This window comes from Numenius arquata, chromosome 1 (genome assembly GCF_964106895.1).
Source record: "Numenius arquata chromosome 1, bNumArq3.hap1.1, whole genome shotgun sequence".
NCBI classification, from domain to species: domain Eukaryota; kingdom Metazoa; phylum Chordata; class Aves; order Charadriiformes; family Scolopacidae; genus Numenius; species Numenius arquata.
Window position 1 is genome coordinate 139,663,206 of NC_133576.1, and position 24,003 is coordinate 139,687,208.

Consider the following 24,003-nt stretch of genomic DNA (forward strand, 5'->3'; position numbering starts at 1 on the left):
AGTCAAGTGGTAACCCCATAAAATTCGAGGGGCAACTTAGCCCTATGATCCAGCTGCCCATGCCCACTGTGTCCCACCACGCTGCTACAAGGGGTCCATGCATGGTTGGACCCATGTGTCTGCCCGGCTCTTCATCAGCTCTGCAAATAGAGAAATGAGCCTTTTTCACAGGGAAGCCTCTCCCCGAGCGCTATTTTAGGCCTCAACCATCCAGTGGATAGGTCACTACTCCTGTTTTTAGGAAGTCCTGCTTTCAGGACATGTGCTTACCTGCTCTCTTGGCCACCAGGATCAGTGTACAACCCCTTCCAGCAGCACCAGCCATGCTCAGGGCAACATCTTCCTTGGGGCAGAGTGGCTGGAGCTGCCCGGCAGAAAAGGACCTGGGGGTGTTGGTGGACAGCCAGCTGAACATGAGCCAGCAGTGTGCCCAGGTGGCCAAGAAGGCCAACGGCATCCTGGCCTGTATCAGGAACAGTGTGGCGAGTAGGACTCGGGAGGTGATCATCCCCCTGTACTGGGACTGGTGAGGCCCCAGCTTGAGGGCTGGGTCCAGTTTTGGGCCCCCTACCACAAAAAGACATCGAGGTGCTGGAGCGGGTCCAGAGAAGAGCAACAAGGCTGGTGAGGGGTCTGGAGCACAAGTCTTGTGAGGAGCGGCTGAGGGAGCTGGGGGTATTCAGCCTGGAGAAAAGGAGGCTGAGGGGAGACCTTGCTCTCTCCAACTCCCTGAAAGGAGGGTGTAGAGAGGCAGGGATCAGTCTCTTCTCCCAAGTCATGGGCGACAGGACTAGAGGAAACGGCCTCAAGTTGCACCAGGGGAGGTTCAGGCTGGATATTAGGAAAAATTTTTTCCCTGAAAGGGTTATCAGACATTGGAATGGGCTGCCCAGGGAGTTGGTTGAGGCACCATCCCTGGAGGTGTTCAAAAGATGGGTTGACGTGGTGCTGGGAGACATGGTTTAGTGATGGTGTTGCATTTTGTTGTTTTGTGGGTGTTTATTTTTGTCAGTTAGGTTGATGGTTGGACAAGATGATCTTGAAGGTCCCTTCCAACCTAGAAGATTCTGTGATTCTGTGATCTCTCCCCCCAGCCACCTCTTCCAGCATCTCCTGTTGTTGCAACTTGCTCAAAGCCCCCAAAACTCAGCTTTTGAATAAGACCTTGTTAGTTTTTTGGGTTTTTTTTTTAAACTCAGTCTTATTTACTATTTTCTGGGCAGTCCTAGAGGAAGACGCAGAACTGGAAGTGGCAAAGAGAGTCGTGAAATTTGACAGACGATAGCATCTCCGCTTCTAAGCAAGCCATCGGTGGGGTCAGCAGCAGCAGAGCTGAGGATGGAAGGCATCGTTGTGACCCTCCCTCCCTCCTTCACTCCCTCCGCTGACTATGGTGCAGAACCACATCCACCACTGCTACACGCCTGCTGGGAACCAGCCCAGGCTGCCCGCAGCACACGTAGCCCAAGCCCATGTGTTAATTTTAACACGCCTGCCCTGATGGGTTGTGTTTGTTTAAGGTCTTTATAGAAGCAACACTCTTGGCCACAACGGGACCCTTGTGCTTCGGGGCCGGGCAGCCTGCTCCTGCCGCCTGGGAGGTCATGGTAGGACCCGAATTGCTCTCTGCAAGCATCCTCCCGAGGGAGGGGGATGCGCTTGGAGTTTGAAAACGCCTCCAAAAAAGCTGGGTTATGTAGGAGCTCGGATGAAAAGTGAGCGGCTCAAAGCCTGCCAGCTCCATCACCCTCCTGCTCTGAAGCCCCGCGGTTGGTGGAGGAGGAGGGCTGGGGAGTGAGATTCTCTCGGTGGGGAGGAAATGAAAGCTGGGCTAAAAAAAAACCCCAACCGCTGTGGGAGAATAAAAAATAGACACCCAGATGGCTAAGGCTGCAGAGAAAAGCCCTCTCTGCGCTGAAGCACTGTGGAAAAGATCAAGTCTCACTGCTTCCAGCTGCTTTCTCCAGTGAGCATTATGCTCATCAGGTCTCCTCCAAGTTCCACCTTCCCCAAGCCATATAGGCTCTGGACAGCAAAGGTTCCCCATGTCCTGTCTGCATCCATTTGTCGGTTCTTGTTGCAGGGTTGAGTGGAAAAAAGGGTGGAGGGCACCTTTCTGTGCTCAGCACCTACCCACCCACCATCGTGGTTGTGGCTCTTGGGTGCTGCTCCCCAAAATGCCATCAGCCTTGGGGATGGCGGGAGGAGATTCCTACAGGAACACGTCTGCATGATGGATGGACAGAGGGACTGGCTCATGGTGCTTATCCACCCTCAACTCCCATCTCCAACACTTCTTTCTCCAATCAACCCTGCTTTGGGCCTCAGTTGGCTGCTAGGAAGGTCCTCCCATGTCTCCAAAGTGCCCAGTGGGTACCAAGCCATCCTGACCTCATCCCCTTCACACCCATGGTGTTCACCACCATGAACCACCAGATTCTTCCCCAGCTGGATTGGGGTTTTCTGCCTCTTATATGCCCTTTAAAAGTTGCTGATGATCCTGAATTAGAGCATCCAGGAGGGAAATTGCAGCCACCCTGGGAAGCTGAAAAATCAGATCTGCTCCCATGGGACTTCTCTCTGGCTCCTGTGGGATGTCCCTCCTCCTCCTGTGGGATGTCCCTCCTGCATGCCCAGTCACACAGGGCAAATATCTACCTGCCAGGTAGGTGGCTGAACATCTTACCAGCCAGGAGACCATGAGAAGTGATCAAATGCCCATGGCCAAGTTGGATCATGGCACCAGTTTGCACTTAAATAGGTTTAGATGAGCATTCATGACCCTTAACTCTCCCACCAACAAACACAAGGCAGGTCTGCAGGCTCAACCCAACACATGGGATTGAGTGCACCCTCAGCAAGTTTGCCCATGACACCAAGCTGTGTGGAGTGGTTGGCACCCTGGAGGGAAGGGATGGCATTCACAGGGACCTGGACAGGCTGGAGAAGTGGGCCTGTGAGAACCTCATGAAGTTCAACAAGGCCAAGTGCAAGGTCCTGCACCTGGGTCATGGCAATCCCAGGCACAAATCCATGCTGGGCAGAGAATGGATGGAGAGCAGCTCTGAGGAGAAGGACGTGGGGGTGTTGGTGGGTGAGAAGCTCAACATGAGTGGACAATGTGCACTCACAGCCCAGAAAGCCCCCCACATCCTGGGCTGCATCCCCAGCAGCGTGGCCAGCAGGGCGAGGGGGGGGGATTCTGCCCCTCTGCTCCGCTCTGGGGAGACCCCCCCACCCCAGTGCTGCCTCCAGCTCTGGGGCCTCAGCACAGGAGAGACATGGACCTGTTGGAGCGGGGCCAGAGGAGGCCATGGAGATGCTGGGAGGGCTGGAGCCCCTCTGCTGTGAGGACAGGCTGAGAGAGTTGGGGGGGTTCAGCCTGGAGAAGAGAAGGCTCCAGGGAGACCTTGGAGCCCCTTCCAGTCCCTCAAGGGGCTCCAGGAAAGCTGGGGAGGGACTCTTGATAAAGGAGGGGAGCCATAGGAGGAGGGGGAAGGGTTTGACACTGAAAGAGGGGAGATTGAGATGAGATGTGGGGAAGAAGTTCTTTGCTGTGAGGGTGGTGAGAGCCTGGCCCAGGTTTCCCAGAGAAGCTGTGGCTGCCCCATCCCTGGAGGGGTTCAAGGCCAGGTTGGACAGGGCTTGGATCAACCTGGTCTGGTGGGAGGTGTCCCTGCCCAGGGCAGGGGGTTGGAACTGGATGAGCTTTAATGTCCCTTCCATCTCTAACCATTCTACGATTCTATGGTTCTACGATTCTATGTCTGCAAACTTTCCTCCTTGCTTCCACTAAGGCTTTAAAAAAAAAAAAAAAAAAGCAAGAAAAAGAGATCTGAGATATCCCAGCTTGTCTCGAGCACTTCTGCCAGTGTCCCCCTGCCCGCGCTGCAGGTTTAAGCTGCGCCCATGGGTGCAGGGCTCTGCTGTGGCCACCCTGACCTTCCCGGTCCTCCCGTTCCTGTATCGCATTCCTCTCCGCTAGACAACATGGAAATGTTTTGAAAGCGTCTTAGAAACCTGCATCGCTGCCAAAACAGTTGAAAAATGAAGCCGTGAAGGGAAACGCGGGGCTGCTTTCCAGCTCGGCCCCGATGGGTATCGCTGCTCGCCTCCGTCCCTGCGCTGCAGCTGCACAAATCATTCGCTTCTCAACTGGATTTAAAACATCTGCCTCTTTCTTTGGCTCCTCTGAGCTGCTTTGGAGCTGGAAAATGGAGATTTTAGGGGAGGGAGGCTCTTGGTTTGGACCCCCTGGGCAACGGGTAACCATCACCCCCGTGAAGGATGGGAATGAGTAAGGCAGGTTGGGTGAACATCAACCCCCCTCCCACCTCCCCTGCACCCAAATGAGTGGAGAAAGGGGAGAAAATGCAAAAGAAGAGGAAGGAAAGGCTTTTCCTTGCAGTGGCCAGTGAAGCTCTTGCTTGCTGGAGGCTGCTTAGACTTCAACCAGGCTTGGAAAATGTCTGATGGGAAGAGGAACTCTCCAGGGGACCACTTCCCTGCTCCAAACAACCTTTTAGAAAAACATCTCCTCTTGCTTGGTGAAGCATCCAGCAATGAGCTGCCGACCAAACCTCTCAGCTAGCCATGGCCATAATTAATCACCCCTTGACATGAAAAAGCTGCCTGCATCTTGTCTTGAGTTGTTTGGCTTTATCTTGTGGTGGAAGAGCTGCAGGTGTTCAGGCCTCAGAGGACCAAGCTGAGCAGCAGCCATCACCCCACAAGCCGAAGCTCATGCAAGGACAGAGAGCCAATCTCTGGATGCCACCCACATCTCCATCCATCATCTCTGGACATCATCCCTCCTTCAGAGGGAGCCAGGAGGAAGGATTTGGAGGATGAAAACAGGGTGCTATGGTCCGGTTAACCCAACCTTGCCCTCGGCACCACACTGGCATCCCGGCAGGGCACTGCTCGGCAGCTTCACCGGTCCGAGCCTCACTCAACAGCTCTGCCCAGGCATCTCCCTCCCTCTGTGCAAGCAACAAGCTTGTCCTTCCTCCCTTATCAGCCCCAAATAGCTACGACGTGATGTATTGTTTTCCCTCCTCAAACAAATTACATCAGAAGAAGGAAACAGGCAATTTTTTTTTTGGTGTTGTTTTCTGGCATGGAGGTCCGTCAGCAGGATCTCTGCAGCACCGTTTCTGTGCCAGACGTTCATATCCTCTTCACATCGGCTAATGCCTCCTTAGCTGGCTGCCACTTTCTGCTTTTGAATAATAGATGCCATCGGTGCCCTTTCCCTCCTCCCTCAGGGTCTTTATGGTCGCCCCCAGCCATATCCAGGGCGCCCAAGGTGTCCCCATGTGAAATCAAATCCAGCTGCAGAAGGAGGATCTGGCTTACACCCACGGACTCAGATGGGGAATACATGGAGGAGCACTGCTGGGGCTCACTCTGTGCTCACGGCGGTGGAAAACAACTGGGCCACCTGCACGTGATTCGATGGGGCTTCTTCTCCGGCCTCATCCTGCCCAGAAATCCCCCAGCCCCCCAAAATTTGAAAGGTTTTCAGTCCAGATGAGTGAGCCCCACTGGGGACGTTGAACCTGGTCACTGCTTCACTTGGGCATGAAACACCCGCAGGGAGAGGGCAGGCTATGAAGATGGTGGTGGCCCTCCGTAGCTTCTTGGGAGATTGTATTGAGCCAGGACTCAGTGGGGACAGACCTCAGAGCATCTCTGTAGGGTGTTGGTGGGATATGGTGGATACAACTCCCCAGCTCACACCCACAGCACCCAAACTTGATGTATTTCCTAGAAATTTTGGCAGGCTACAAAGCCGGTGGTGGTCCTCCAAAGCTGCAGGAGTAACTTCTTGGGAGGTCATGTTGCCAGGACCGAGTGGGGCCAAACACCAGAGCATCTCCATAAGGTGTTTGGGGCATGTGGCAGATACAACCCCACAGCTCACACCCAAACTCAACATATTTCCTAGAAATTTAGGACACTTGAAGGAGTTCTGTTCCATGGTATGGTCCAGTTTGCCCTTAGGTTTCTGGAGATGTTTTGCATCCCAGCAGAGGAATTTTAACAGGTCAGGAATTTTAACCCTCTGCAGGAGATGGGTTGAAGCCAGACCCCAGAAGCTTGCAGAAGACATGGCAAGGAGCAACACCTCAAGCAAAACTTCTGCCACATGCTCCTGGCTCCAGCAATCTCTTCCTTGGATGAAAAATCCCAATGTTGAGATTCAAGAGGTGCAGCATCCCCTTTTCCAAGCGTTTACCTGCATCCCCAAGGAAGAAGCATTTTGCTGGCAGGTGGTTCCCAGGAAAATGAGACTGGAGCTGTGATGAATCAGACCCCCAAAATTACTCTTTTCAAAAATAAATTCCCCCCACCCCAGGGAGTTCATGCCGATGCAGCTGGTTTTGACTTGACAGCTCTCTGACTGATGGGTGGGAACCGGTCCCGAGAGCTAAAATTAGAGCTAAAATTGGCCTTAAAGTCCCTGTACCATCTCTTGTCCCCCATCCCTCTGCTTCCCTTGGAAATGAAGCCGGCTTGCAGTGAGGGACATCACCTGAGATGCACTGGTACCCACCCTGGGGTCAATGGGGCAGAGTTTGGTGTGACCCATGGTGGGACAGTGTCCCACATCAGGCTGGCCATGGCTGAAGCCCCAAACGGGGCTCATCCAACTGGTTCAGAGGCATTTTTTCCCCTCCAGAGCTGGTCCTGGGACCCCCTTACCACCATGTGGCTGCTCCATGCCCCAGGTGAGGGACTGTGGGCTCTGCCCCGGGCAGGATCCACTTAACAGGGCACCCAGGGGTGGAGGGGAGGGGGTCACCAGGGTACTCCCCAGGCGAGGCAGCTCACTGGGGACCCTGGGGCCTCTGTGGATGGGGGAAGGTTGGGGTGACTGACCCCAGGAGGGTGGTACCCAGCCCTGGTCCCAGCCGTGATCCTACCCACGATCCCATCCTTGGAATGGGCCCTTCTGCCCCGATCCCACCCATGCTTCCACCCTTGGAGGGGGGGGGGTCTCCTGTCCGAGCAGCAGCCCCGATTCCAGCTCCGGTTCCCATCGCCAGGGTGGGGAGGGGAGAGCGGTCGGTCCCCGATCCTGGTCCCAGCCCCTGGGCGAAAAAGTCCGGTCCCAGTCCCAGCCCTGGTCCCATCCATGCTCCCATCCCCGGACCGGGGGGGGCTCCTGTCTTGTCCATAACCCCGGTCCCATCCCCGGTCCCATCCATGCTCCCATCCCCGGACCGAGGGGGGCTCCTGTCTTGTCCATAACCCCGGTCCCATCCCCGGTCCCATCCATGCTCCCATCCCCGGACCGGGGGGCTCCTGTCTTGTCCATAACCCCGGTCCCATCCCCGGTTCCATCCATGTTGCCATCCCCGGGGAGGGAAAGGAGGGACCGGTCGGGCTCCTGTCCCGGTCCCAGCCCCGGGGGATGGGTGCCTGGCCCCGGTCCCAGCCCTAATCCCATCCCTGGAGGGGATGTCTTGTCCCGATCCCATCTCCCGGGGGGGGAGAGGGCGGTCCCAACCCCGTCCCAGCCCCGGGGAGGGCGGTGCGGCCCCACGGCCGGCCCCTGTCCCGCTGCCGGGCTCACACGCGGCGGCACCGGGACCGGGGGTGGGGAAGGACCGAATCCCGGACATGGAGCTGCCTCCGCCGCCCTCCTGAACCGAGCGGGGCCGTCGGCGCGGAGCCCCCCGGCTCGGCATCGCCCGGTGAGCGGGGCCACATCCAGCCGGGGGGCGCGGGGGGATGCGGGGGGCGTGGGTGCGTGTACCTGCCCAGGCGGGAGGGGGTGCGACAGTGTGGGACGGGAGGGGGGGGGGGCGACCCCCCGGGGTGGGAGTGGGCACATGGTGGGGGGGACGGGACAAGCACGGACCCCTGTGTGCACACACGCGGGTGGGGGGGGGGACACGGACACACACGTGTACGTGGGTGGGGGGACACACTCACACCCCCCTGTGCACACAGACGGGGGAGGGGGACACACGCACACCCCCCTGTGTGCACACAGACGGGGGAGGGGGACACACACACACCCCCCTGTGCACACAGACGGGGGAGGGGGACACACGCACACCCCCCTCTGCGCACACACACATATGCACACGGGTTGGGGGGGACACGCACACGGGTTGGGGGACACACACATGGACCCCTCTGCGCGTGCGCGCACGCACACACATACACATACACGTACACGAGTGGGGTGGCACTTGCTGCTGGGTGGGTGACACGGGTGACGCCGGGTCCCCGTGCATCCAAAGCAGGGAGCAGGGCACTGGAAGGGCAGAGCCAAACCCCAGTTCTCCTCCCGGGTGTGGGGGCAGCTCGTACCCCACATACTGCCACTAAAACTGCCCCAAAACCCCCAAACTGACCCAAAGACGGGGTGGTCGGAGCAGCGGCCGGCAATGAGCCGTTGGCGCGGGCTGGTGCTGGCATGAAGGGCTCAAGCCGGGCACTCGAGGACGCCTCTTGGGCTCCCTTTGCTCCTCTTTGCCTGAACTATTTGATTGTTTATGCGTTAATTCCCAATAATCTCTTTTTGCCGCTCGGTTTCTCCCTTCCCGGGGGATTTCGCTGGCTGTTTCTCAGGGGTTTCCTGTACACACCTCTGGTAAAAGCCATGGAGCTGATTCCCTGCTTTACTCCAGCTTGTGTTTTTCCACCCCTTTGCATGCCGGGCTCCCTGTGGAATTTATTTAGGGGTGGTTTAATTTGCGCTGGGGTCGGTGAGACTCTGCTTTCAAACCCTTCGACTCCTCCTAACTCCAAAACCACCTTCTTTTCCCGGAGCTGGGCGTGGGGTGGCATCACTGCAGGAGCAACTTCAACAGCGAAACATCTTATTTCTCTTTCTGCTCCATTTTTCTTATCGGCTTATTGCAAAACCCATTTGGCAACCCACTGCCTTCCTGTGCAGGAGGCAGGGAGCAGCAAACCCCAGTCCCGGGGACGGTGCTCCCGGCTCAAGGCTCAGGGCTGCCAAAATTAGGCCATTTCATTCCCGCCGGGCATGTGAACTGAGTTCTTCTTCCTCATTTATACCCAAGCAAAGGGAACTTTGGCCTTCGGCCTCGGTGGCCGATGGGCTAAGGAGCTCCGGAGTGAAGGGGGAGACCCCTAAATATGCTGCCGAGCCTTGGAGCACAGCAACATCCCGGGGCTTATTGAGTTATAAAACCCCGTGAAGTGTTTTTGAGTGTCCTGGCACTGAGTGGCTTTACCCCGTCTCTGCCCGATGTGATTTTTATCTCTGCTTATTGACATAAAGCCAAAGCCATGAATAGTTGGCTGGCAACGGAGCGTGCTGCCGGCCACGCCGTCGTCCCTCCTTAACGCCGATCATCACCCATTAAAGCCTTAATGGGAACTGGTCCATGAAGCAAAGACCCTTTTTCTCCCATGGGATCCCCCTTATGGAGGAGCAGATTATTCCTCAAAGTCCACCCCGCGTGGGGTTTTCCGGGGTTTGGTGTTGCTTTGGCTTTGCTGTAACTGCCGGTGCCGTGGTCGAGCCCGATAATTGTGTTATCCCCGGTCTCGGATGCTGGTTATCTCCCAGATGGGCAGAGTGTGTTTGGTTTTTCTGGGTGGGGGCGGGTGTTGTGGTGTTGATGGGTGACTTCCTTGGTTTGGGCAGGAGGCTGTTAGGTCTCTGTGGAAAAGTCATTTTCCCCAAAATTTTACACATTTTTGTAGGGTAAAACAGAGTTACCAAGAGCAGGGGATCAACCAGAAACCAGTCCCGCAATCTTCTCCCGTTCCAATCATCGCTTCCTCCGGTGAGCACTGCGAAATCTTGGAGGCCAGAACCAAAGTCAAATTCCTGGCTTAAAAACCAGCACCGGGCTCCTCTTTATCCCCAGGAAGCCTAAAGGATGCGAGCGCCCCGTTTTCCCCCTGCAATAAATAAAAATCGGGGTTTAGAGGCTCAAATAGGATGTCATCTGCCCTCAACCCCGCCGGGATGCTGCAGGGTCTCCCGGAGGGCAGGGTGATGTAGGGATGCAGGGAAAAACCACGCAGGAGGCATCACTTTTGCAGTAGAAGGAAGGGAAATGTTAGATCTGGCGATGAAGGGATTAAATATTGGCCAGGGTGATATTTGTTTCCAGCAGGATCCATCCCCGGAGACCTGCCGTGCTGGGAACTCAGTCAGGTTCAGCTGAACGAAGGCGGCTTTAATTATGCACGAGCGCCGACACCGACGGGTTTAGTGCTTTTATCTAATTCACCCTAAAACCACAGCTTTGGTTAATCCGGATTGACTTCCCGTGGTGTGGATGAAAGCAGGAGGTTTTGGTAGCGCCTGGGAAGCGGAGGCTGGAAGGGAGATTGATTCAGGGAAGAATTCAGGGAGTTTTCTTGGGGGAAACCAGAAATTCCCAGAAAAAGTCATTTGGCTCAAACCGAAACATTTTATTTGACCTACAGACAAAGTCATGAAGTTGTTTTTAGGTCGTTATATCTTTTATCCAAACTCGTGCTCCCCTTTTTAGCTTGGGTCAAGTGGCTGAAAAACCCTCTAGGAAACCAAAACTCCCCCCGAAAAATACTGTTCATGGAGAAAACAGATTTAACTCTGCTGCTTCTCAAGCTGGGGGGATGAGGGGAAACTGAGGCACGGGGATACTTTGGTGGAGCAGCTCCATTTCTGCCAGCCAGAGCGGAGGTCCCGATGCCCCCTAAGGTGCATTTTGGGGGAAAAAAGGTAGAAACACAGATTCTTTGCAAGCTCATTTGGGGAGGAATGAGGGTTTCCGGTTATTTTGGGGATGGGGGAAGTGGTAGATCAGACCCATGGGGAAATAAAAGAGGGGCCATTGTGTGGGGCTTCGGGCAGGGAGATGGGTAAAGCCCCTTAAGTGGTTTAAATCTTGCTTTTGAGTATTTTGGAAATATATATTTGGAGGTATCTTGCCTTGGTATCGCTGGAGAGAAGCACCGAGGAGCGATGCGGATGGTGGGAGCAGGACAGCTGGGGATGTCCTCAGCTCACACCGGTGGCCGGAGCCAGCCCGGAGGAGAAAGGCACTGAAGGTCACGGCAGCAAGAAAGGAGCCAAATGGAAAGGGCAGATGAAAACCAGGCAGTTTGGCCAGGCTCAGATTTCAGCCTGGTCCCATCTCACGTCTCCCGACCAGACGGGCTCGGTAGCATCCGAACGCGCCGCCTGTTTGCTTTTGGTTTCAACCACCGTCCCCAAAGGAGAGAAAAACGATGCCAGGTCGTTCGCTTCCCAGCGTCTCGAGTAGTTCCTGATCCGGAGCGAGGATTTTGATGAGTCCGCTCAAATGCCTATAAACGAGGGCAGGGAAAACACCCACGCTCTCCTTGTGTCCGTGGCGAAGGAGTCGGTGGGGGAAGATGCCGTAAACGGAGCGCGGTTTCGACCTCCGGCGTGAAACGATGGGAGCTGTGGTCCGCGCCGATTGGATTTGATTTCCCAGGGCTTCACACCAGCAGAATGAAGGGCTGTGTCTGTGAGGTCCTGCCGGTAAAATTAATCCACATTAATTATTTGGGAAGGTCAATTAAACCTCATCAGCCTCCCTCCCCCTTCCTCCCCCCCCCCCCCCCCCGTGAAAACGCATTCATCGCAGCCGTCACTTGGTTGCGCTTTGTTTGCTTTCGTGACTTTGCTTCTGCTGGCAGGATCCCAAGGACAAAAGATGGCGGGATGGATGGTGGCTGCTGGGATGGCACCGGGAATGCTGAAAAATGGGGCAGAAAACAGGATTAAAGCCCTTTCCTTAGTGACTCAGTGCCCAACCCGCGGTCCCACTACGCTGGCCCTGGGTGCCGCATGTCCCTCAGCTGCCCGTGACCTTCTCCGATGACAGCCCCCTCCTTCCCCATGTTGACTCATCTCAATATCCCCGGCCCGGCCGTGGTAGATACTGTTACGGGAGCGTTTTGGGATGCTGGCATCACACGCACATGCCTGTGGGTATATATATTTGAGGGCACGTGGCTGCCAGGATTATACCACCGATCTGCCTGGGCTCCTCTCATCACAGGGCTCCTTTCCCATGCCTTCTTCATCCTCTACAGCTGATGGTACCCATTTTCTGGGGAAAAAAACCCATGTCCCATGGGATAAACAGGTCCAAGGCCACGCTGCAAAGAGGGTGATGGTCCAGCTGTTGCAACCAGGTTCATCCAGCCCCAACACGTGGTCTAGCATGGAGGAAGCTGGTCAGGGAGATGCCCTTGCTGTGCACAGGTGGCTGAAGGGCACCTAAAAAGCTGTCCGTGGTCACCTGCATTCAACGCCGGAGAAGAAACCTCCTGCTGTGACCCTGGGAAGGGCCAGGAGAGCCGATGGAGCAGGTCCAGGTGGTCCTCACCAAAGCATCGTGGTGGGTTTGCTTTCGGTAGCCGTAGAAACATTTATCCTGCTTGGCATCCTTGGGGATCGCTGTTGCTTTCCTCCTTCCCCTCGTCCCCGCCGGAGGCTCTCGATGCGTCACCGTGGGAGCTGGCGTTCGTGCCATCCGACCCGTAGGCAGCGGAAAGGGCAGCTGCCAGCTTTTGTGCCTTCGCACGCCTTGGCTGGCCGTGTCCTCTCCGTCTGGCTCCCTGCGGATGCAACGAGGCCGGGGGCGAGGGGGTGGACCGCAGCCACGTCCCCGACAGACACAGCAGGTTTTGTCCTAGAGATTCCGGGCAAAAGTAGGCAAAAAAAAAAAAAAAAAAAAAAAAAAGAAAAAAGAAAGGCTTTTGCATTTCCAGAAGAAAAAGGAGGGAGAGCATGATGACAAGGACAAGACTACCTTGTGAGCGGGGTTTTGTCTCCCTGATTACCCTGTTTGAGCCAACCAGAGAGCCCTGTGTGCTCCTTGTCCTGAAGATGGAGATGTGCATCTTGGCGCATCCGTGGGTGCAGGATGGCCTGGGGCAGCCCGTGCTGCCCCACACGCTGGAGGAGATTCCCCACCTTGACTTACAGAAGGGTTTCAAACGCCTTGTTAGGTTTTCTAGCTGGGCTCACAGGAGCCTGCAAGGAGGTGGGCTGGAAGACGGGGTGATCTTGCCCCCATCGGTGCTTCAGAGCTGGGTGACAGGTTGTCCGCAGGGGACAGACTAGATACAGATGTAGAGGCATGGAGAAGCCACGTGCAAAGCTGAAGTCTCTGGAGCTCTGTAACCCTTCCCCATGCCTTTTAGGGCACCTTGTGTGGCTTCTCTTGGTTGCGGTGGCTTGTCCGACCCGTTTAATCGGCTGCCAGGTCTGCAGGCAGCCTCTGTCTCGTTGACCACAGATCTGCAAAGCTCAGAGGGAAGGAAGAAGTTGGGGAGAAGAGCAGCTGGAAAGTGTTTTGCCATCTGCCCAAGCACTGTCAACCCTCTCTTTCTGCAGGGACAAACCCTGTTGCCAGGGTCTTGAGGGAAGCAGGATGAAGGGTGGTGGGACCAAAGCTGAACTGGGCACAGGAAAAGAAAAACCCTGGGGTGAGGACAGAGCGAGATGTTCCTGGCTCCTCATGTTCATTACAGAGCAGTTCCCAAAATTATATTTGGGTTTTTTGCAGATGTTGCAGATTAGTCAGGGTGTGAGCGTGTGTGTGGTTTCTGCCCACGTCCTTGGGAAGTGTGAGCCTCAGCCAGCGCTGCTTGTGGTCTGTTCCAAGGGGTAAAGCAGCAAAACTGGGGGAACATCAGTGAGGATCATGTCCATGGCACATCTGGGTAGGCTATTTGGTCCAGTCGCCGGAGCAAGGGCTGGAGTTACCCCTGTGTGATGGGCTGGAAGCATCACTTCACCCTTTCTCCATTGACTGTGAGTTGCTAAGGTGCCTTTTAATGCCGTGGAGCTTCACTTTGGTGAGAGATCATCCAGGCTGACAGCTTTTAGGAGACCCTCATTGCCTCCTTCCCTACAGAATCTGAACTGGAGGTAGCTGCAGGATAGCTCTGGGTCAAAACGATGCTTGTTTGCTAGAAAGGGCATGCCTACACCATCCCACAGCATGGTGGCACCAGGTTAGCACTGAACCATTTAGCTGAGAAGGCTGGTATCGCTCTTTTCCACCCAAAATCATGGTGAGATTTGGGTCAGGGCACATCCCACATGTTCATTCAAAGGGCGCCTATACCCAAACCCTTTCTCCTGTAGTAGCTTCTGGTGTCTCAGCTCCTGCAGTGGATTCATCTCCCCATAACGCCGTTTCCGCGGGCTCCCCGTGACAGGGAACAGCAGCACAGGGCTCAGCACGTTGCGTCTCCTGAGATCAAACCGGCTTGTTTTACGGGAAAGGAGGCAAACGCATTTTTATTTGATTCCTGGCTGATGGGCTCACTGGGCGATCATGTGTCGGCTGGGTCGTGGGCTGTCCCCGATGCACAAAAGGGCCCTTGTCTCTCCTGATACAGACAGTGCCAGACTCTCCGTGTCTGCAGAGACTCTTTCGAGTCCATTTTTCTCGTCTCAGCTGGTCATTCCCGTACATAAACCAGCCTTGCACAAGCAAGGGCCAGACTTTCTGCTGGTGGTGATGCTGGAGGAGCAGGTCTCAATGCCAGGAATGAGGACCAGCGAGATGGCCACCATCAGCCCAACACAAGCAAAACCCTTGCCGTTAAAAACCCACCACCACCAGCAGCAACAAATCCAGGCAGAGCCCCTGTGGTGGAGAACACGGTCTCTTTGGTAAGGTTTGGTTACCTTGGGGTAATCAAAGGGGCTTCCTGATGTGGCGATGTTTACTCTACCAGAAGGAGCTGAGGAGCTCTGAAATCAGAGTCCTGCCAGTGTCAGGGATTGCTCATTCCCTTTTCTTGCCCTTTCTGCCTGGGTTTAGTAGGACCCACCTTTCACGATGCTCAGCTGAGTCATTTCTAGCAGATGGTTAAGCACAGAATGAAGCATCTTTGCTGTTCTGTAGCATGGGAGACCAAATTGCTGCGTGAACCTGGTGGGATGGGTGGATTGGGGCATTGAACTGGGCTGCCGGAAGTCTGAGCTGGTTTCCCAGAGTTGGGACCTGGGATTTGTTGGTGACTCTAGAGCAGCCTGGTTCCTCTCGTGTGCTCCAGATGCAAAATGAGGATAAATAAAACTCCCTTTATCTGCTTGACCATAAGCCCTCCATGCTAGGGACTACCTTGCTTGTGTCGACACCCAACACAATGAGACCATGATCTTCAGGGGGATGCCATGTTCTGGCAGGAGGCATCCACTGCTGCCTCTCAAGTCATTGTCACCTGCACTGAGATGGCACTACCAGACAGTGAGCCGTGCTTGCAGGTGGCTTTCGGATAGACACAGATAAGCATTGATGGCAACTTTAATGGGAGGAGCAGGAAGGGGTGCAAATATAGTAATGATGACAGCATGAACCACACAACGTGTCGCAGCACTGTGGCACTGGGGTTTTCTCATCTAACCCACCTCTTCCAGGGACTCCTCATCTCCATGTCCTTACAGCCTCTTTGCTCTCCCCCCAGGGTGATGGCAAACCTAACGACTCCTCCAGCCTGGACCAGAGTCATCAACAGCTCCTTGGACCCAGATGGCACAGGAGACAATGCCTACAAGTGCGTATTTGATGAGGACTTCAAGTATGTCTTGCTGCCCGTCTCCTATGGCATCGTGTGCGTGGTGGGGCTGTTTCTCAACCTGCTGGCCCTCTACGCCTTCATCTTCAGGATCAAGACCTGGAACGCCTCTACCACGTACATGTTCAACCTGGCCGTGTCCGACACGCTCTACGTGGTCTCCCTGCCCCTCCTGGTGTATTATTATGCCATGGGGGACAACTGGCCCTTCAGCGTGGGCTTGTGTAAGATAGTCCGCTTCCTGTTTTACACCAACCTCTACTGCAGCATCCTGTTCCTCCTCTGCATCAGCATCCATCGATTCCTGGGCATCTGCTTCCCGCTGAAGTCACTGCAGTGGGGACACGTTCGCTACGCCCGGAGGGTCTCGGTCATCGTGTGGGTGGTGACCGTCGTCTGCCAGTCGCCTGTGCTCTTCTTCGTCACCACCAGTGTGAAGCGTGACAGCATCACCTGCCACGACACTTCCAGCAAGGAGCTCTTTGGCGAGTTCGTCATTTACAGTTCAGTGATGCTGGTGCTGCTCTTCTGCATCCCTTTCCTCATCATCATCGTCTGCTACTGCCTAATGGCCCGCAGGCTGCTGCAACCAACACGGGGGATCTCCCGACTGTCCCGATCCAAAAAGAAGTCGGTCAAGATGATAATCATCGTCTTGGTGGTCTTCATCGTTTGTTTCCTTCCTTTCCATGTCACTCGTACCTTGTATTACTCCTTCCGGAGCTGGGACTTGAGCTGTCAGACCCTCAATGCCATCAATTTAGCCTATAAGGTGACCCGTCCCCTGGCTAGCACTAACAGCTGCTTGGATCCCGTTTTGTATTTCTTAGCAGGACAACGATTTATGAAGTTTGCAGGCAGCAAAATGCCGGGGAAGCCTCAAAATGAAATGGCGCTGGGAATCGTGCCCAACAATCACCTGGGAACCAGTGACGACACAAGCTCGTTATCCAAGGAAGTGAAATCCTAGCTCTGCTCCAGCATGGCCAGCACCGTCTCTGTGACGGAAAGGTTTATCCCAGGTGTGAAGGGAGGTCAGGATGCTTCAGGGTCCGAGGATTTTGGTGTTTGCAGTGCCTTGGCTTGCACCCACTTCAGCACGGTCCATGTTAAACGCGCTCCTCTGCTCGTCACTTTCAAACGTATTTTTTCAGGAAGATGCTGCTGTGGTTGTACACACAAACTCCGTATCTCTGCCTCTTCATCCAAGCCTGCCTCTATGTTCAACCCTGAATGTCATCTGTCCACCGGTGAGGCTGGGTGACCTCTATCATGGTGGCCAAATCTGCTAACAAAAAAAAATATCACACCCTGAATGTCTTTGATCATTTTCTAAAGCAGAAATGTTGTGGGCAAAAGGTCCTCCTGAAGAAATCCATCTGCCTTTCTCCAGATTCCCTGGCGCGGAGGTAGCAAGGGTTTCTGTGTGCCTTGGCAAGGGAGGAAAGGCTTTCAGTCGATGAGGATTGTCAGCTGCGGTTCTGATAAACAAGTCAATGAAAATGTCAAGCGCAAAATACCACCCACAGCAGGAAAGAGTATCCCACAGCTTTGCATCCCTGAAGAAAGGCTCTCCCACCTTCAAGCCCCGGCCTCTGCTGGCAGAGCCGGGAGGGGACTTCCAGCTCTTGTCCAAGGGGTGGCTTCCCACTCAAAAGGGTGCTGGTGGGCCTTCCATCCCGCTGGAGTATGCTGGTGCCATCCCACTTGAGTTTAGTGGTCCCATCAAGCAGGTCCCCTGTAGGTTTCTCCAGTGAGGTCAACATCTTCCCAAAGACCCGTTAGTGCTTCCCAACAGCAGCGTTCACCCTTGAAAAGCTTTTAGGCACCCATAGCTTTCCCTCAGCTGTTGACTTTAATAATGATCTCCAGCTTATTAAAATTCAGGGTGAGCTCTTCATGTCTTGTTTTTAACCCCCTTACTAGTGACTCGTGTTTCCAGTAAAGAAGCAAAGACTGTTGCTCATCGCCTTGGCTTAGTGCTGCCACATCCTCACTGCTGCTCAGAGGTGACAGCCCTCTGTGACCTTTAGCAGCTTGCTGTGACCCAAAATGCTGCCCAGATGCCGTTGTCTGGTCTCCTCGTAATCCCAGTGCTCCACTGGAGCCAGTCAGCAGAACCCTTACTGACAGTGCGACCTTCCCTGTGTTTAGGAGCCATACCAGTAAACATGGTGCTAAGCTTAGCCCCAGTCCCATCTGGTTTTGGCCTTGCATCCCACATCAGCCAGGACAGTTCAAAGTAAACCGGAGAAAATGCCCACAAAACACTTCACCAGGAGGCCCACTTGGTCTTTCTCTCTGTAATTGCTGGGTTAGAGAGCCGAGAGCCCAGGCCCATCGTTTCCTTGCCCAGTCTTGCCACGAGGATGCTGATTCCTCACCCCAAAAATGAAAATTGCTTGTGATGCAGCACTGGACGAGTCATATTTTGTAAAAGCAGCCCTGGCTCTATTTTAGGGTTAGATAAACACTTTTGATCCTGGTCTAGACCGACTCCTCAGACCTCTTCTTAGTTTCTCCCATCCCTCCTTCCTATGAAGTGGCTTGGTGGAGATAAAGACACACCACGATGTGACCAGCCGAGTTCAGCCAAGGACAACTGGGACCATTCAGGGTCAATTGGGAGGTTCTTGTGGTCCCGTCTCAGTGGAGCCATGGTCCCATGGAGGGCTCTTGTACCAGCCAACAATGTCACAGCCACAGGAGGCAGAGGAGGAGGCTGTTTCAGCTCTGAGCACCGTCGGCAAAGAAAAATAGGAGGAAGGGTGCTTCATCTCATCCTTGAGTGAACTTTCAGGGTAGGGTTGGGTTAAGATAGTGGTTGCACCATGGCAGCACCTTTTTCTCCTTGTGCCTGTGAAGGAAACTTGGCTTTATGTGGAGGGTCATGGCATGACCACCGGGGCGAGACAAATAATTGGAAGAAATTAATTCAACCGAAGTGCTGAACTGGTACAAACGTTACTCCAGGCCAGGTCTTGCCTGGTCTTCAAGACTTGCCAAAAAGCAGTGTGAACACCAAGTTACGTGCTCTGAATAAGTCAACAAAAATGTGCTCAAAGTTCACTCCTGCGGCCCTGCTGGGTGGTCCCACCTTTCTTTGAGGTGGCATCAGCCGGCTTCAAACCACCATCGTGGGCAACGCTGCCAGCCCCATCGAGGGTGTCCCTCTGTGATCCTGGTCCCGCACAAGCTAGTGACACTGTTCAGATTGAGAGCGGTTGGAGAGGTACCAACTGGAAATTTATATATAGATTTTTTTTTGTTTGTTTGTAAAAGCACTAACTTATACTAAAAAAAAAATGTGGGTTTTTTGACAATGACTGTACATTTTTATTTTTGTAACATGCAGACACCTCAGATTTCTTATAGTAAATAAATTTATTTCTACTATGAGCCCTCTTCTGCCTTCTCCTCCGATGTGCACAAAGAAGAGGGGATACTGGGGATAGAAACTGGGTTGTTGAATGTTATAGAGGTGTTTCAAGCTCCAGATACAGCTGTCCACACATGGGCTCCACAGTAGACACCTCCAGCATCTAAACTGCTGTAGGAGTCCATGGAAGAGCTGGTCACCCCAAAAAACAGGTCTTCTCATAATTGGGCAAGGTGAGATGGAGCTGAGGTGGAAAGGGCTGCTGGAGCACCCCAAACCCAGCAGCTCCCTGGGGAGGGTTTCACTTCATCTTGCTGCTGTCTCCCCTTTTCCAGAAATCCCAGTAACACCAGTGTTCATCCTGCATCTTTGCTTCTTAGAGACAGGAAGACCCCGAGGAGCAAGTCAACTGTATCAGAATTTGCTGCAGAGATGGGTTGGAGCATCCTAGTACACCCCATGATGGCTCCTTAGAGCTGGTCAGAGCAAACTTCTGGACCTCAAAAGCCACTGAGCAGGTCTTCAGTCCTCCCTCTAACCCACCCCTGGTGGGGTCATGCAGCTCCTCCACTGCAGACCCGTACAGCACTTCCCCATAACTGCAACAGGCTGACCTGAAACCCCTGATTTACCCCTTAAAGGTCTGGCAAAGATTCAGGTAGGGTAGAAAATGCCCTACAAGAGACCACTGCTCCTGGAGTCCATCTGCCGAGCAAAACTTCCTCTGTGAATCTCCACCTAGAGTCTCTTGAATTCAGTGCTTGCAGGGGGTTGGTTCCACGCATTCTGGCAAGACCCAGGTGTGGAGAGAACTGTGTGGTCACAGCAGGGCTTTACAGGTGCCAAAAACCCTCGTAGCATGAAGAAATTGATAACTAGTCTTTTTGGTTGTATCTCTATGGACATGGTGGGTAGCTTCTCCTAGGCCACTCCTGCCTGTTGAAGACCAGAAGTTGCTAGATCAAGCAATTAATTAATGAATCTCTGATTTATCTCCCATCCCACAGAGCACATTTTTTCTGCTTCACCGAGCAATTCCTGGAGCCACCAAACCAAGAGGTTTCACTCCACGTGTTGGAGTGAAACCTCTTGTCATAAAAGGTTTCTCACCTTCCTCCACAGACACCAGGAGAAGAAGGTTTCCGGAATATAACCACAGTCCCCGTGAAAAAGTACATACTTTGTTTTCCATCGCAAAAAGTACATATTTTGTTTTCCGTTGCAATTTATCTGCCGCTTGCTCCCCCGTCTGGCTTTTGCTGCGCCTTTCGCCGCCAATAGAACGAGTCTTTTAGGACACACTCATCTCAGTTGATGAATTTATTACAAACTGTGATCAAGTTACTTTGAAATCTGCCTGGCAATAATCTGAGCAGCTCCAATTCCTTCACTCTCATCCCGAGGCTGATTTTTCCAGCCTTCAAATTAGTTTCCTGCCTTTTTGCCGCACCTGGTCTCCCAGCAATGTCTATAAGATGCAGACCCGGGAAATGCCCACTGCTCTGCAGTATGGGATGGAGAAGCACTTCATGGTCCCGTGCAGCATGGGGGAAAGCTCCACTTTGCTCTCTCTTTTAAAAAAACTTTCTGGCCCTTAGAGTTGCCAAAACATGAAGACTCAAAAGCATAAAGCCAAAGAAGTAGCTGCAAGCCCCCAAATTGCTGAATTATACTCCCAAAATACACTCTCCGAAACTCCCCTCTTGATTTTCAGCCCAGGTTTTGGAGTCCCACCCCGGGGTGAATGCCATGTGGATGAAGGGCTTGCACGTGAACAGCTTTAGCTCATGGATTTTACAGCATCTCACTCGAGCTTTTCCTGCAGTGACTTCTCCATAGCTCATGTGAGTCACTCAAACCCAAGAATGAGAATTAAGCAAGAGTAATATCCATTGACGGGGAACACAGCCATCATGCACTTACTTCAGAGAAAAAAGAAAACAAACCCCCAAAACCACTTTTTCTAAATATCTCTTAGCACTGAGAGCAGGAAGAGAAAGTTAAGAGCACGGAGGGTTTCCTGCCAAGCAAACAAATCTGCCACGTGGGCTGGAGGGATGCGGATTTCTGCTAGACCTTCCCAGCATCCAAGTGCAGGGCTTTTCCTTCCCAGTCGTGTCTTTCTAGGAAGCAGACCCTTAATCTGGCAGAGCCAGGCAGTGGCTCATGTTGTTACTGTAAACCACTTGATACTTCTTTTTCGAGTAGTTTCATTTTTCTTCTAGTTTTCCTCCTTGGGGCTTGATTTTCCAAGGAACAAGCCTGTCTGCCCCTCCAAGTCATTTCTGATCACAGAATCACAGAATGATATGGGGTTGGAAGGGACCCCTGGAGATCATCTAGCCCAACCCAGAGCAGGTTGCACAGGAACATGTCCAGGCGGGTTTTGAATGTCTCCAGAGATGGAGACTCCACCACCTCTCTGGGCAGCCTCTTCCAGGGCTCTGCCACCCTCAAAGTGAAGAAGTTCCTCCTCATGTTTAGATGGAACTTCTTATGTTCAAGTTTGTGCCCATTGCCCCTTGTCCTGCCACTGGCCACCACTGAAAAAAGACCGGCTCCATCCTCCTGACACCCTCCCTTTAAGTATTTATAAGCATTGATCAGATCCCCCTCAGCCTTCTGTTCTCCAGACTAAAAAGGCCCAAGTCCCTCAGCCTCTCCTCGTAAGAGAGATGCTTCAGGCCCCTGATCTAGTTGGCCAACTCTATAGAGGGACAAAGTCTCAGCCCTGTTGAGCTCCTATGGGTTTCATAGAAAACAGCTTGTCACATGAAGGAGAAAGAGCCAAAGGAGCACTCATCCAATAGCTCAACCTTTATATTAGACATCAGAGAATCCACACCTACTTCTCCCATGCTACAGACTGCAGTGGCTTGGGAAGGTGTCCATCACACCATCAATGATGAGCGAGGAAAGGTGACAGATGGTGCCCCAAAACCACCCAGGAGAGCGGCGCTGGGTTCAAACAAAGGGAGGAGATTCCCAGACCCCTCAAATGAATCGTATTATTGCAGAAATTCCCCAAAATGGATGGGATGAGGCAGAATTTTCTTTGGAAGAAGCCAAACCAGTGGGTGTCTGAAATAACATGCCAATCACCCAACTTTGTGAGGAGTTTATTTTAAGGCTTTCATGGGTTTAATACCAATATTTGCAGACTCCTTGGCAAATAGATGCTCAGGCAAGCCTGAAAGTTTAAAATATCCTTTTCTTTTTCTTTTTTTTTCTTCTTTCTCCTCAAATACCTACAATTTTAAGCACTGGCTAAACACCAACATCTTGCTACGTGCTTTGGGGAGCAGCTGGACTGTCACACTGCCAATGCACACGTGTACGCACACATGCACATGTATATAAACACATACATGCTCACAAAGCATCTTTCCCACACTCCAGGAGAGGAGAAAGGTTTGAGCCCTTGTGCTTGCCCTCCCAAGGGCATGGGAAAGTGTGCAAAACAGCCCTCTGTACCCCAAAAAACTCCTAATTTATTCAAAAATGGTGACTCTTCAAATTCTCCCAGCGAGCTGAAAGCTGCCTGGCTGTGGCTCATCACCCATGAGATGAATTGCAAGGTCTCAGCTTGGCACTGGAGGTTCCTGCCTTTGCAGCAAAGGATGTGCCAAAACAACCCCCCCCCCCCCCCCCCCCCCAATACAACCCATCTTGACAGGGTGGGTTTTGCAGCCGCATTTGATGCTGCTGGTGGTAGATCATCCTCCAGATCCTGCTCCTCTGTTTACACCACCCGCCATGAAAAGGCACTATGTCACAACCCCATTTCCAGCCCCTACCCCAAAATCCTTGAGGGACCCCTCACACCACCCTGCTCCCACACTTGATCTTGGAAATAAAGGGATGGGCGGGGTTCCAGGTGACATCCCAGCTGGTGGGATGACCAGTGGGAGACCTTGGAAGATGCACGGAAGACTGCAGTCCCTGTGGTGCAATCGCTGAATAAGCTGAACCCTGCTGCAGCAGAGTCCTCTGCTGGTGCTAAGGGGATGTGGCAGCAAGGAGCAAGGGGTCCTCACATCCACCCTGGGGGAAAATGGGGTCCCCCATGGGAGTGCTAATAATGTCCTAGGAACACCCTGAGACCAAACCAAGGGATGGGACCAGAGTCCCAGGTTAGTGGTGGGACCATCAGGGCCCCTGTCCCCTTGCCAGGGTTTCCACCCAGACACACATGACCACTCAAGGCAGGGTCCTGGTTTTCATTCGTGGGACTTTCCAGGGGATGGAGATGTTTTCTATTTGCTTTGAAGTTCTCCTTGCGTGAGCCAAGTCGCAGCCTGCGAGACAATCAGGGAGTCAGCCTCTCCTCCCGTGACCTGTGGTTTTGAGGGCAAGGAAAGAGCCAGGTCACCATCTGCCTTTCATCCAGCCACCCACCCACCGCTCCAGCTCCATCCCTGCCCACGTGTAAAGCCTCAATGCTCATTTAACATCCTTTCATCCTTTTCTCATCAAAACTGGGGCAAGCGGGTTGGAAACTGGCTGGCCACCATTGGGAAAGGAGCCCAAGTGCATGGACAGAGGTGGAGGCCATTTGGGACCCATGGCAGGAAGGACTTTGTTATGTGTCCTTCACGATGGGGATTTACCACCTTGTCTGCATTTGGAAACGGGCTCATTCTGTAAGGATGTCCCTGATCAGCCTTTCACCTGGGCTATGAACCTCTCTGCACAACCTCATCCGTGGCCAGACCGTTGGACCAGTCATCCTGGTCCCCTGAGTACTCCTGCAATGCCATTAGTGAAGCTGGGAGCCCAGCACCAGGATGTGGGGTACAAGCCAAGCCCTGGAGGTGCTTGCAAACCTCCTCTGCTGGGATGCAAGAGGACGTGATGCTTTTCTTAAAACCTTCATTAGGTGAACAGCTCCACCACCCCCAGCCGGATGCGGTTCTTCTGCTCCTGCTTCGTGACTGAGTGCATTTTGCAGCCTGGCAGCAGGACAAGATGCCACGTGGGTGACAGCACAGCCTGTTTGCAAATAGGGTGTGGGTGCTATGCCCTGGCACGGCAGCTCTTCCTCATGGCCTGTTGAACAAGTCCAT

General features: G+C 53.5%; 1 protein-coding gene across 1 annotated transcript; it reads left to right on the plus strand.

Annotated features, from left to right (window-relative positions):
* Positions 1 to 7,579: 7,579 nt before the first annotated feature.
* P2RY2 (purinergic receptor P2Y2) lies at positions 7,580 to 18,956 on the plus strand. The gene is made up of 2 exons (XM_074147753.1): positions 7,580 to 7,703; positions 15,448 to 18,956. The coding sequence occupies exon 2, from the start codon at positions 15,452 to 15,454 to the stop codon at positions 16,526 to 16,528; it is 1,077 nt and encodes a 358-aa protein (XP_074003854.1). The 5' UTR covers positions 7,580 to 7,703; positions 15,448 to 15,451; the 3' UTR covers positions 16,529 to 18,956.
* The last annotated feature ends 5,047 nt before the right edge of the window (positions 18,957 to 24,003 follow it).